Source organism: Salvelinus alpinus, chromosome 5 (assembly GCF_045679555.1).
Source record: "Salvelinus alpinus chromosome 5, SLU_Salpinus.1, whole genome shotgun sequence".
NCBI classification, from domain to species: domain Eukaryota; kingdom Metazoa; phylum Chordata; class Actinopteri; order Salmoniformes; family Salmonidae; genus Salvelinus; species Salvelinus alpinus.
In genome coordinates, this window is record NC_092090.1 from 6,240,833 (window position 1) to 6,254,231 (window position 13,399).

The following is a 13,399-nucleotide window of genomic DNA, read 5'->3' on the forward strand; positions in this document are numbered from 1 at the left end:
CTGAAGAGTTTGTCTGCGGTTGCCAGGTCTTGTGTGTTTGGAATATTTTAAGCGCCTTGCTGAAACACTGGCTGTAATTCAAAAAAAAAATGTTCTCAAGATCATCTGCTCTCACAGTTGATCAGTATCAATTGATCGTGAGGCCTAATCCAATCTGAATCCAATAAATGAGTCAATCTCCCCATCTAAGTCAGTGCCATGTCTCAGTTCTCCGACATCACCCTCATTAACACTATCACCAATCACAGGCCTCAGTTGAACAGTGTGTCTGCATTGGCTGTTTCAGGTCTGTGTGTTTAAAAGCCTCGTCACCAAACCAAAATGAAACAAATCCAGCATTTGAAGAGTGTAGACTTGCAGTTTGGCTGTTTTATCTGTTGGGGGTCGCAATCTGCTGGGTTCCACCCCCAGTCCCAGTACCCCAGGCCCCAGTCCCAGTCCCATCCCAGTACCATCCCCAGGCCCCAGTACCCAGTCCCATCCCCAGTCCCATCCCCAGTCCCATCCCCAGTACCATCCCCAGGCCCCAGTCCCATCCCCAGTACCATCCCCAGTCCCATCCCCAGGCCCCAGTCCCATCCCCAGTACCATCCCCAGTCCCATCCCCAGTACCATCCCCAGGCCCCAGTCCCATCCCCAGGCCCCAGTCCCAGTCCCATCCCCAGTCCCATCCCCAGTACCATCCCCAGGCCCCAGTCCCATCCCCAGTACCATCCCCAGGCCCCAGTCCCATCCCCAGTCCCATCCCCAGTACCATCCCCAGGCCCCAGTCCCATCCCCAGTACCATCCCCAGGCCCCAGTCCCATCCCCAGTACCATCCCCAGTCCCATCCCCAGTCCCAGTACCATCCCCAGTCCCATCCCCAGGCCCCAGTCCCATCCCCAGTCCCATCCCCAGGCCCCAGTCCCATCCCCAGTACCATCCCCAGGCCCCAGTCCCAGTACTATCCCCAGTCCCCAGTCCCATCCCCAGGCCCCAGTCCCATCCCCAGTACCATCCCCAGGCCCCAGTCCCAGTCCCATCCCCAGGCCCCAGTCCCATCCCCAGTACCATCCCCAGTACCATCCCCAGGCCCCAGTCCCAGTCACACCCCCAGTCCCAGTCTTGTCCCTGTCCCGGCCTTGTCCCAGTCGCAGTCTTGTCAGAGTTCCAGTCTTGTCCCAGTCCCAGTCTTGTCCCAGTCTTGTCCCAGTCTTGTCCCAGTCTTGTCCCAGTCTTGTTCCAGACCCAGTCTTGTTCCAGTCCCAGTCTTGTTCCAGTCTTGTCCCAGTCCCAGTCTTGTCCCAGTCCCTGTCCCAGTCCCTGTCTTGTCCCAGTCCCAGTCTTGTCCCAGTCCCAGTCTTGTCCCAGCCCCAGTCTTGTCCCAGTTCCAGTCTTGTCCCAGTTCCAGTCTTGTCCCAGTCTTGTCCCAGTCTTGTCCCAGTCCCAGTCTTGTCCCAGTCTTGTCCCAGTCCCAGTCTTGTCCCAGTTTTGTCCCAGTCCCAGTCTTGTCCCAGACCCAGTCCCAGTCTTGTCCCAGTATTGTCCCAGTATTGTCCCAGTCTTGTCCTTGTCTGCTTCATGAAGAGATTCATTTTGGCTGCTTCATGAAGAGATTAATGTGTTTAAAATCCAAATGAGCTGGTTAGTTCCAATCCCAGTCCACGTCCTGTCCTCCCCTTCCCTCAGCTCAGATATTGGTGGTGGACTGTGTGTGTGTGTGTGTGTGTGTGTGTGTGTGTGTGTGTGTGTGTGTGTGTGTGTGTGTGTGTGTGTGTGTGTGTGTGTGTGTGTGTGTGTGTGTGTGTGTGTGTGTGCGTGCGTAAGTATGTGTGTGTTTGTGCGTAAGTATGTGTGTGTTTGTGCGTAAGTGTGTGTGGTGTCAGATATTAGTGGTAATAGAGTGTGTAGTGTCAGATATGAGTGGTAATAGAATGTGTGGTGTCAGATATTAGTGGTAATAGAGTGTGTAGTGTCAGATATTAGTGGTAATAGAATATGTGGTGTCAGATATGAGTGGTAATAGAGTGTGTGGTGTCAGATATTAGTGGTAATAGAATGTGGTGTCAGATGTTAGTGGTAATAGAGTGTGTGGTGTCAGATATGAGTGGTAATAGAATGTGTGGTGTCAGATATTAGTGGTAATAGAGTGTGTGGTGTCAGATATTAGTGGTAATAGAGTGTGTGGTGTCAGATATTAGTGGTAATAGAGAGTGTGGTGTCAGATATTAGTGGTAATAGAGTGTGTGGTGTCAGATATTAGTGGTAATAGAATGTGTGGTGTCAGATGTTAGTGGTAATAGAGTGTGTGGTGTCAGATATGAGTGGTAATAGAGTGTGTGGTGTCAGATATTAGTGGTAATAGAATATGTGGTGTCAGATGTTAGTGGTAATAGAGTGTGTGGTGTCAGATTTGAGTGGTAATAGAGTGTGTGGTGTCAGATATGAGTGGTAATAGAGTGTGTGGTGTCAGATATGAGTGGTAATAGAATGTGTGGTGTCAGATATTAGTGGTAATAGAGTGTGTGGTGTCAGATATTAGTGGTAATAGAGTGTGTGGTGTCAGATATTAGTGGTAATAGAGTGTGTGGTGTCAGATATTAGTGGTAATAGAATGTGTGGTGTCAGATATTAGTGGTATTAGAGTGTGTGGTGTCAGATATTAGTGGTATTAGAGTGTGTAGTTGAGAAGTTCTCCATACGGATGCGCACCACCTTCTCCTGTGGGGGTGGAGGGTAGAGGAACCGGCAGGTGAACACCTGGCGACAGGCCTTCCGGAAGTTCTCTGACAGGAAGGCGTACAGGATGGGGTTGATGCAGGAGTTCCCGTACGCCAGGCAGTGGGAGATGATCCGCAACGCGAAGGAGGCGTCGTTGAGCGGGAACACTCCAAACTCCACCCACATGGCGACGATGTGATGAGGCATCCAACAGGTCAGGAAGGCTGCGACCACCAGGAGGACCGTCTGGGCTGTCTGGAGGAGGAGGTTGGAGGAGGGGGTAGGGGAGAGGGGGAGGGGGAGGAGGAGGGGGGAGAAGGGGGAGGATGGGGGGAGGGGGGAGGAGGGGTGAAGAGGGGGAGGGGGGGAGGGGGAAAAATGACCATTAACAACATGTCATTACAGTCCCTGATGACCAGTAACAACATGTCTTTACAGTCCCTGATGACCAGTAACAACATGTCTTTACAGTCCCTGATGACCAGTAACAACATGTCTTTACAGTCCCTGATGACCAGTAACAACATGTCTTTACAGTCCCTGATGACCAGTAACAACATGTCTTTACAGTCCCTGATGACCAGTAACAACATGTCTTTACAGTCCCTGATGACCAGTAACAACATGTCTTTACAGTCCCTGATGACCAGTAACAACATGTCTTTACAGTCCCTGATGACCAGTAACAACATGTCTTTACAGTCCCTGATGACCAGTAACAACATGTCTTTACAGTCCCTGATGTCCGTTAACAACATGTCTTTACAGTCCCTGATGACCAGTAACAACATGTCTTTACAGTCCCTGATGACCAGTAACAACATGTCTTTACAGTCCCTGATGACCAGTAACAACATGTCTTTACAGTCCCTGATGACCAGTAACAACATGTCTTTACAGTCCCTGATGACCAGTAACAACATGTCTTTACAGTCCCTGATGTCCGTTAACAACATGTCTTTACAGTCCCTGATGACCAGTAACAACATGTCTTTACAGTCCCTGATGACCAGTAACAACATGTCTTTACAGTCCCTGATGACCAGTAACAACATGTCTTTACAGTCTCTGATGACCAGTAACAACATGTCTTTACAGTCCCTGATGACCAGTAACAACATGTCTTTACAGTCCTTGATGACCAGTAACAACATGTCTTTACAGTCCCTGATGACCAGTAACAACATGTCTTTACAGTCCTTGATGACCAGTAACAACATGTCTTTACAGTCCCTGATGACCAGTAACAACATGTCTTTACAGTCCCTGATGACCAGTAACAACATGTCATTACAGTCCCTGATGACCAGTAACAACATGTCTTTACAGTCCCTGATGACCAGTAACAACATGTCTTTACAGTCCCTGATGACCAGTAACAACATGTCTTTACAGTCCCTGATGACCAGTAACAACATGTCTTTACAGTCCCTGATGACCAGTAACAACATGTCTTTACAGTCCCTGATGACCAGTAACAACATGTCTTTACAGTCCCTGATGACCAGTAACAACATGTCTTTACAGTCCCTGATGTCCGTTAACAACATGTCTTTACAGTCCCTGATGACCAGTAACAACATGTCTTTACAGTCCCTGATGACCAGTAACAACATGTCTTTACAGTCCCTGATGACCAGTAACAACATGTCTTTACAGTCCCTGATGACCAGTAACAACATGTCTTTACAGTCCCTGATGACCAGTAACAACATGTCTTTACAGTCCCTGATGACCAGTAACAACATGTCTTTACAGTCCCTGATGACCAGTAACAACATGTCTTTACAGTCCCTGATGACCAGTAACAACATGTCTTTACAGTCCCTGATGACCAGTAACAACATGTCTTTACAGTCCCTGATGACCAGTAACAACATGTCTTTACAGTCCCTGATGACCAGTAACAACATGTCTTTACAGTCCCTGATGACCAGTAACAACATGTCTTTACAGTCCCTGATGACCAGTAACAACATGTCTTTACAGTCCCTGATGACCAGTAACAACATGTCTTTACAGTCCCTGATGACCAGTAACAACATGTCTTTACAGTCCCTGATGACCAGTAACAACATGTCTTTACAGTCCCTGATGACCAGTAACAACATGTCTTTACAGTCCCTGATGACCAGTAACAACATGTCATTACAGTCCCTGATGACCAGTAACAACATGTCTTTACAGTCCCTGATGACCAGTAACAACATGTCTTTTCAGTCTCTGATGACCAGTAACAACATGTCTTAACCCCCCCCCCCCCCCCCCCGGGAATGTTTAATGTTCTCCGATGAAGACTGTTTTCCCGAGGCCGACGTTAGAAGTAATACGACGAGGGTTAACTACAAGCCGAGACTGATTACAGAGGCCTGCATCACCGGGGGGACACACAGTAAGTGATATTCAAGAGAGTCTGATCAGGAGAGAACTGGCAAAAATGTTCCTCATCAACCAATAGGAAAGCTGCCTGACAACCTCCGCAAACTCATCATTTGAGAAGGTACGAGCGCTCTGTATCTGTAAAGGATACATCTGCTTCAATGGCTTGGTGTCCTCATCATTTGAGAAGGTACGGGCGCTCTGTATCTGTAAAGGATACATCTGCTTCAATGGCTTGGTGTCCTCATCATTTGAGAAGGTACGGGCGCTCTGTATCTGTAAAGGATGTATCTGCTTCAATGGCTTGGTGTCTCAACCAGGGAAGTTTGCTGGTGAGATGTATTTGTTTAATTTCTAGTGAGCCACTCAAATTCACTTCAATATTAACAGTGTATAAGTAATGCCTAGGGGCCAGAGGCTTTCAACCAAGTCATAATCCCACACATCTGATAGGAACAATACACTCTTAGAAAAAAACGGTTCCAAATGGGTTTTTGGCGTCCAAGTAGAACCCTCTGTGGAAAGGGTTCTACATAGAACCAAAAAGGGATCTACATAGAACCTAAAAGGGATCTACATAGAACCAAAAAGGGATCTACATAGAACCAAAAAGGGATCTACATAGAACCAAAAAGGGATCTACATAGAACCAAAAAGGGATCTACATAGAACCAAAAAGGGATCTACATAGAACCTATAAGGGTTCTACATAGAACCTAAAAGGGTTCTACATAGAACATAAAAGGGTTCTACCTGGACACCAAAAGGGTTCTACATAGAACCAAACAGGGTTCTCCTATGGGGGACAGCCAAAGAACCCTTTTGGGTTCTAGATAGCACCTTTTTCTCTAGGAGTGTATTGGAACTGGTGCTTTACATATTGTAACGTATTCCAGGGGTAGCCTTGACCGGGACTCGCACCCAGGTTCAGCGACTGTCCAGCCAACACCTCAACCGTTACGCCAAGAGGTCCAAACCTCTTTGTAAGGTTGCTAGGTGTTAAGTTAAGGTCACTACAATAATTGGACTCTACAGTATTCACTGTAGTCAGGGTAACTGGTAGTACCAGGAACAATGCTCAATTCTGCTCTCGCACTTGTCCAGCGTCCATCCATTCCCTCCGTAGACACACGTTAGAGCAGCGACGGGGTTACAGATGGGTTCAGTCTACTTCACAGGTTCACTCTGTAGCAAACATAACACAGCTAACGCTGCAATTACTGCTAGTCCTGGGCAACGCTGCTACTGCCGGACTAATTGACTGGTTGTGACGGCAGATTTCCTCCTCTTCGTCTGAAGAGGAGGTGTAGCAGGGATCGGACCAAAGCGCAGCGTGGTTAGTGTTCATCATGTTTAATAACGACAAAAAACGAGAACACTACAAAATACAAAAACAACAAATGTGAAAAACCGAAACAGTCCTATCTGGTGCATAGACACAGAGACAGAAGACAACCACCCACAAAACCCCAACACAAAACAGGCTACCTAAATATGGATCCCAATCAGGGACAATGACTAACACCTGCCTCTGATTGAGAACCATATCAGGCCAAACATAGAAACGGGAAAACTAGACACACAACATAGAATGCCCACCCAGCTCACGTCCTGACCAACACTAAAACAACGAAAACACAAAAGAACTATGGTCAGAACGTGACACTGGGGATCTTCCTCTGGCACTAAGCAGCTCAAATCACTACAATACTGCTGACACAAAGAACTACAATACTGCTGACACAAAGAACTACAACACTGCTGACACAAAGAACTACAACACTGCTGACACAAAGAACTACAACACTGCTGACACAAAGAACTACAACACTGCTGACACAAAGAACTACAACACTGTTGACACGAAGAACTACAACACTGCTGACACAAAGAACTACAACACTGCTGACACAAAGAACTACAACACTGCGGACACAAAGAACTACAACACTGCTGACACAAAGAACTACAACACTGCTGACACAAAGAACTACAACACTGTTAACACAAAGAACTACAACACTGCTGACACAAAGAACTACAACACTGCTGACACAAATAACTACAACACTGTTGATACGAAGAACTACAACACTGCTGACACAAAGAACTACAACACTGCTGACACAAATAACTACAACACTGCTGACACAAAGAACTACAACACTGCTGACACAAAGAACTACAACACTGCTGACACAAAGAACTACAACACTGCTGACACAAAGAACTACAACACTGCTGACACAAACCCCTACAACACTGCTGACACAAACCCCTACAACACTGCTGACACAAAGCACTACACATCATTAGAGACACCACACGTCAACCCTCTACACATTGTAAGAGACGCCACACGTCATTTGCTGTCTGAATTGGAGTCCTATCAGACGGCAGACTGAGTAATTGAAGGCATTGATTAACGTGATCAGTCTGCGGTGTCACACAAAGACCCACTTGACAGGGACTGAACGATTCAGGAAGAATACTGAACGATGATCCGACACAGGCAATCATATTTTGATGATAACGTTTATATGAGATTCTATTTCAGGGGCGATGCTTTTGAAAACACAATCTTCTGATGATGCCACACAAAGACAGGAGAAGCATTCTCTGTCTCTCTCTCTCTCTCTCTCTCTCTCTGTGTCTCTCTCTCTCTCTGTGTCTCTCAATTCAATTCAATTCAATTCAAGGGGCTTTATTGGCATGGGAAACATGTGTTAACATTGCCAAAGCAAGTGAGGTAGATAATATACAAAAGTGAAATAAACAATAAAAATTAACAGTAAACATTACACATACAGAAGTTTCAAAACAATAAAGACATTACAAATGTCATATTATATATATACAGTGTTGTAACAATGTACAAATGGTTAAAGCACACAAGTTAAAATAAATAAACATAAATATGGGTTGTATTTACAATGGTGTTTGTTCTTCACTGGTTGCCCTTTTCTTGTGGCAACAGGTCACAAATCTTGCTGCTGTGATGGCACACTGTGGAATTTCACCCAGTAGATATGGGAGTTTATCAAAATTGGATTTGTTTTCGAATTCTTTGTGGATCTGTGTAATCTGAGGGAAATATGTCTCTCTAATATGGTCATACATTGGGCAGGAGGTTAGGAAGTGCAGCTCAGTTTCCACCTCATTTTGTGGGCAGTGAGCACATAGCCTGTCTTCTCTTGAGAGCCATGTCTGCCTACGGCGGCCTTTCTCAATAGCAAAACTATGCTCACTGAGTCTGTACATAGTCAAAGCTTTCCTTAGGTTTGGGTCAGTCACAGTGGTCAGGTATTCTGCCACTGTGTACTCTCTGTTTAGGGCCAAATAGCATTCTAGTTTGCTCTGTTTTTTTGTTAATTCTTTTCAATGTGTCAAGTAATTATCTTTTTGTTTTCTCATGATTTGGTTGGGTCTAATTGTGCTGTTGTCCTGGGGCTCTGTGGGGTGTGTTTGTGTTTGTGAACAGAGCCCTAGGACCAGCTTGCTTAGGGGACTCTTCTCCAGGTTCATCTCTCTGTAGGTGATGGCTTTGATATGGAAGGTTTGGAAATCGCTTCCTTTTAGGTGGTTGTAGAATTTAACGGCTCTTTTCTGGATTTTGATAATTAGTGGGTATCGGCCTAATTCTGCTCTGCATGCATTATTTGGTGTTCTACGTTGTACACGGAGGATATTTTTGCAGAATTCTGCATGCAGAGTCTCAATTTGGTGTTTGTCCCATTTTGTGAAATCTTGGTTGGTGAGCGGACCCCAGAACTCACAACCATAAAGGGCAATGGGCTCTATGACTGATTCAAGTATTTTTAGCCAGATCCTAATTGGTATGTTGAAATTTATGTTCCTTTTGATGGCATAGAATGCCCTTCTTGCCTTGTCTCTCAGATCGTTCACAGCTCTGTGGAAGCTACCTGTGGTGCTGATGTTTAGGCCGAGGTATGTATCGTTTTTTGTGTGCTCTAGGGCAACGGTGTCTAGATGGAATTTGTGGTCCTGGCGACTGGACCTTTTCTCTCTCTCTCTGTGTCTCTCTCTCTCTCTGTGTCTCTCTCTCTCTCTGTGTCTCTCTCTCTCTCTGTGTCTCTCTCTCTCTCTCTCTCTCTCTCTCTCTCTCTCTCTCTCTCTCTCTCTCTCTCTCTCTCTCTCTCTCTCTCTCTCTCTCTCTCTCTCTCTCTCTCTCTCTCTCTCTCTCTCTCTCTCTCTCTCTCTCTCTCTCTCTGATGTTTAGATGTTTGGGGTTGCTGGTGAACCTTAATGTGCAGCATAATCAAAGTGACACTGGACTAGCACACTTGTCAGAGTCTTTAGTGTGTCTGAAGCTTCTAGGTTTCCATCCAATTGGCGACCAGAGTTTCCTTTAGGACAACACGACAGGGAGGATTTTAATTTACCGGACTTGTGAGACATTTTATGGACATCCATATGCATTCAGATCCACGATCAATAACTTTATTTTATTTAACTGGCCAAGACATTTTTATTTTCAATGACGGCCTACCGGGGAACAGTGGGTTTAACTGCCTTGTTCAGGGGGCAGAACGACAGAGTTTTACCTTGTCAGCTCAGGGATTTGATCTTACAACCCTCCCCTGTCCTGTAAATCAGTTTGATAACCCTCCCCTGTCCTGTAAAATCAGTTTGACAACCCTCCCCTGTCCTGTAAATCAGTTTGACAACCCTCCCCTGTCCTGTAAATCAGTTTGACAACCCTCCCCTGTCCTGTAAATCAGTTTGACAACCCTCCCCTGTCCTATAAAATCAGTTTGACAACCCTCCCCTGTCCTGTAAATCAGTTTGATAACCCTCCCCTGTCCTGTAAATCAGTTTGATAACCCTCCCCTGTCCTGTAAATCAGTTTGACAACCCTCCCCTGTCCTGTAAAATCAGTTTGATAATCCTCCCCTGTCCTGTAAATCAGTTTGATAACCCTCCCCTGTCCTGTAAATCAGTTTGACAACCCTCCCCTCCCCTGTCCTGTAAATCAGTTTGACAACCCACCCCTGTCCTATAAAATCAGTTTGATAACCCTCCCCTGTCCTGTAAATCAGTTTGACAACCCTCCCCTCCCCTGTCCTGTAAATCAGTTTGACAACCCTCCCCTGTCCTGTAAATCAGTTTGACAACCCTCCCCTGTCGTATAAAATCAGTTTGACAACCCTCCCCTGTCCTATAAATCAGTTTGACAACCCTCCCCTGTCCTATAAAATCAGTTTGACAACCCTCCCCTGTCCTATAAATCAGTTTGACAACCCTCCCCTGTCCTATAAATCAGTTTGATAACCCTCCCCTGTCCTGTCCTGTAAATCAGTTTGACAACCCTCCCCTGTCCTGTCCTATAAATCAGTTTGACAACCCTCCCCTGTCCTTTAAATCAGTTTGATAATCCTCCCCTGTCCTGTAAATCAGTTTGATAATCCTCCCCTGTCCTGTAAAATCAGTTTGACAACCCTCCCCTGTCCTGTAAATCAGTTTGATAATCCTCCCCTGTCCTGTAAAATCAGTTTGATAACCCTCCCCTGTCCTGTAAATCAGTTTGATAATCCTCCCCTGTCCTGTAAAATCAGTTTGACAACCCTCCCCTGTCCTGTAAATCAGTTTGATAATCCTCCCCTGTCCTGTAAAATCAGTTTGACAACCCTCCCCTGTCCTGTAAATCAGTTTGATAATCCTCCCCTGTCCTGTAAAATCAGTTTGATAACCCTCCCCTGTCCTGTAAATCAGTTTGATAACCCTCCCCTGTCCTGTAAATCAGTTTGATAATCCTCCCCTGTCCTGTAAATCAGTTTGATAATCCTCCCCTGTCCTGTAAAATCAGTTTGACAACCCTCCCCTGTCCTGTAAATCAGTTTGATAATCCTCCCCTGTCCTGTAAAATCAGTTTGATAACCCTCCCCTGTCCTGTAAATCAGTTTGATAACCCTCCCCTGTCCTGTAAATCAGTTTGATAATCCTCCCCTGTCCTGTAAATCAGTTTGATAACCCTCCCCTGTCCTGTAAAATCAGTTTGATAACCCTCCCCTCCCCTGTCCTGTAAATCAGTTTGATAACCCTCCCCTGTCCTGTAAAATCAGTTTGACAACCCTCCCCTGTCCTGTCCTATAAATCAGTTTGATAACCCTCCCCTGTCCTGTAAAATCAGTTTGATAACCCTCCCCTCCCCTGTCCTGTAAAATCAGTTTGATAATCCTCCCCTGTCCTGTAAAATCAGTTTGACAACCCTCCCCTGTCCTGTCCTATAAATCAGTTTGATAACCCTCCCCTCTCCTATAAATCAGTTTGATAACCCTCCCCTGTCCTGTAAAATCAGTTTGATAACCCTCCCCTCCCCTGTCCTGTAAATCAGTTTGATAACCCTCCCCTGTCCTGTAAAATCAGTTTGATAACCCTCCCCTCCCCTGTCCTGTAAATCAGTTTGATAACCCTCCCCTGTCCTGTAAAATCAGTTTGATAACCCTCCCCTCCCCTGTCCTGTAAATCAGTTTGATAACCCTCCCCTCCCCTGTCCTGTAAATCAGTTTGATAACCCTCCCCTGTCCTGTAAAATCAGTTTGACAACCCTCCCCTCCCCTGTCCTGTAAATCAGTTTGATAACCCTCCCCTGTCCTGTAAAATCAGTTTGACAACCCTCCCCTCCCCTGTCCTGTAAATCAGTTTGATAACCCTCCCCTCCCCTGTCCTGTAAATCAGTTTGATAACCCTCCCCTGTCCTGTAAAATCAGTTTGATAACCCTCCCCTGTCCTGTAAAATCAGTTTGATAACCCTCCCCTCCCCTGTCCTGTAAATCAGTTTGATAACCCTCCCCTGTCCTGTAAAATCAGTTTGACAACCCTCCCCTGTCCTGTAAATCAGTTTGACAACCCTCCCCTGTCCTGTAAATCAGTTTGATAACCCTCCCCTGTCCTGTAAATCAGTTTGATAACCCTCCCCTGTCCTGTAAAATCAGTTTGATAACCCTCCCCTCCCCTGTCCTGTAAAATCAGTTTGATCCCTACACTGTCATGTAACCCTCCCCTGTCCTGTAAATCAGTTTGATAACCCTCCCCTGTCCTGTAAAATCAGTTTGACAACCCTCCCCTCCCCTGTCCTGTAAATCAGTTTGATAACCCTCCCCTGTCCTGTAAAATCAGTTTGACAACCCTCCCCTCCCCTGTCCTGTAAAATCAGTTTGATAACCCTCCCCTCCCCTGTCCTGTAAAATCAGTTTGATAACCCTCCCCTGTCCTGTAAAATCAGTTTGATAACCCTCCCCTGTCCTGTAAATCAGTTTGATAACCCTCCCCTCCCCTGTCCTGTAAATCAGTTTGATAACCCTCCCCTGTCCTGTAAAATCAGTTTGACAACCCTCCCCTGTCCTGTCCTATAAATCAGTTTGATAACCCTCCCCTGTCCTGTAAATCAGTTTGATAACCCTCCCCTGTCCTGTAAATCAGTTTGATAATCCTCCCCTGTCCTGTAAATCAGTTTGATAACCCTCCCCTCCCCTGTCCTGTAAATCAGTTTGATAACCCTCCCCTGTCCTGTAAATCAGTTTGATAATCCTCCCCTGTCCTGTAAAATCAGTTTGACAACCCTCCCCTGTCCTGTAAATCAGTTTGATAATCCTCCCCTGTCCTGTAAAATCAGTTTGACAACCCTCCCCTGTCCTGTAAATCAGTTTGATAATCCTCCCCTGTCCTGTAAAATCAGTTTGATAACCCTCCCCTGTCCTGTAAATCAGTTTGATAACCCTCCCCTGTCCTGTAAAATCAGTTTGACAACCCTCCCCTGTCCTGTAAATCAGTTTGATAACCCTCCCCTGTCCTGTAAATCAGTTTGATAATCCTCCCCTGTCCTGTAAATCAGTTTGATAACCCTCCCCTGTCCTGTAAATCAGTTTGATAATCCTCCCCTGTCCTGTAAATCAGTTTGATAATCCTCCCCTGTCCTGTAAAATCAGTTTGACAACCCTCCCCTGTCCTGTAAATCAGTTTGATAATCCTCCCCTGTCCTGTAAAATCAGTTTGATAATCCTCCCCTGTCCTGTAAATCAGTTTGATAACCCTCCCCTCCCCTGTCCTGTAAATCAGTTTGATAACCCTCCCCTGTCCTGTAAATCAGTTTGACAACCCTCCCCTGTCCTGTAAATCAGTTTGATAATCCTCCCCTGTCCTGTAAAATCAGTTTGATAACCCTCCCCTGTCCTGTAAATCAGTTTGATAACCCTCCCCTGTCCTGTAAATCAGTTTGATAACCCTCCCCTGTCCTGTAAATCAGTTTGATAATCCTCCCCTGTCCTGTAAATCAGTTTGATAACCCTCCCCTGTCCT

General features: G+C 45.9%; 2 protein-coding genes across 2 annotated transcripts in view; one reads left to right on the top strand and one right to left on the bottom strand.

The window, feature by feature from the left end:
• Positions 1-321: 321 nt before the first annotated feature.
• Positions 322-1,873, top strand: LOC139575149 (uncharacterized). Its single transcript, XM_071400153.1, has 2 exons — positions 322-1,136; positions 1,867-1,873. Exons 1-2 carry the CDS (start codon positions 322-324, stop codon positions 1,871-1,873), a joined length of 822 nt encoding a protein of 273 aa, XP_071256254.1.
• galr1b (galanin receptor 1b) overlaps positions 1,610-13,399 on the bottom strand; it is a 52,150-nt gene continuing 40,360 nt past the window's right edge. Inside the window, exon 3 of the mRNA XM_071400425.1 lies at positions 1,610-2,956. Within this exon, the coding sequence (XP_071256526.1) occupies positions 2,636-2,956 (321 nt within the window). The 3' untranslated portion in view covers positions 1,610-2,635. The remainder of the gene's footprint in view (positions 2,957-13,399) is intronic.

What these genes read in the sequence shown, in the direction of transcription:
- LOC139575149 (XM_071400153.1), top strand. Translation starts at nt 322, where the DNA reads ATGAAACAAATCCAGCATTTGAAGAGTGTAGACTTGCAGTTTGGCTGT.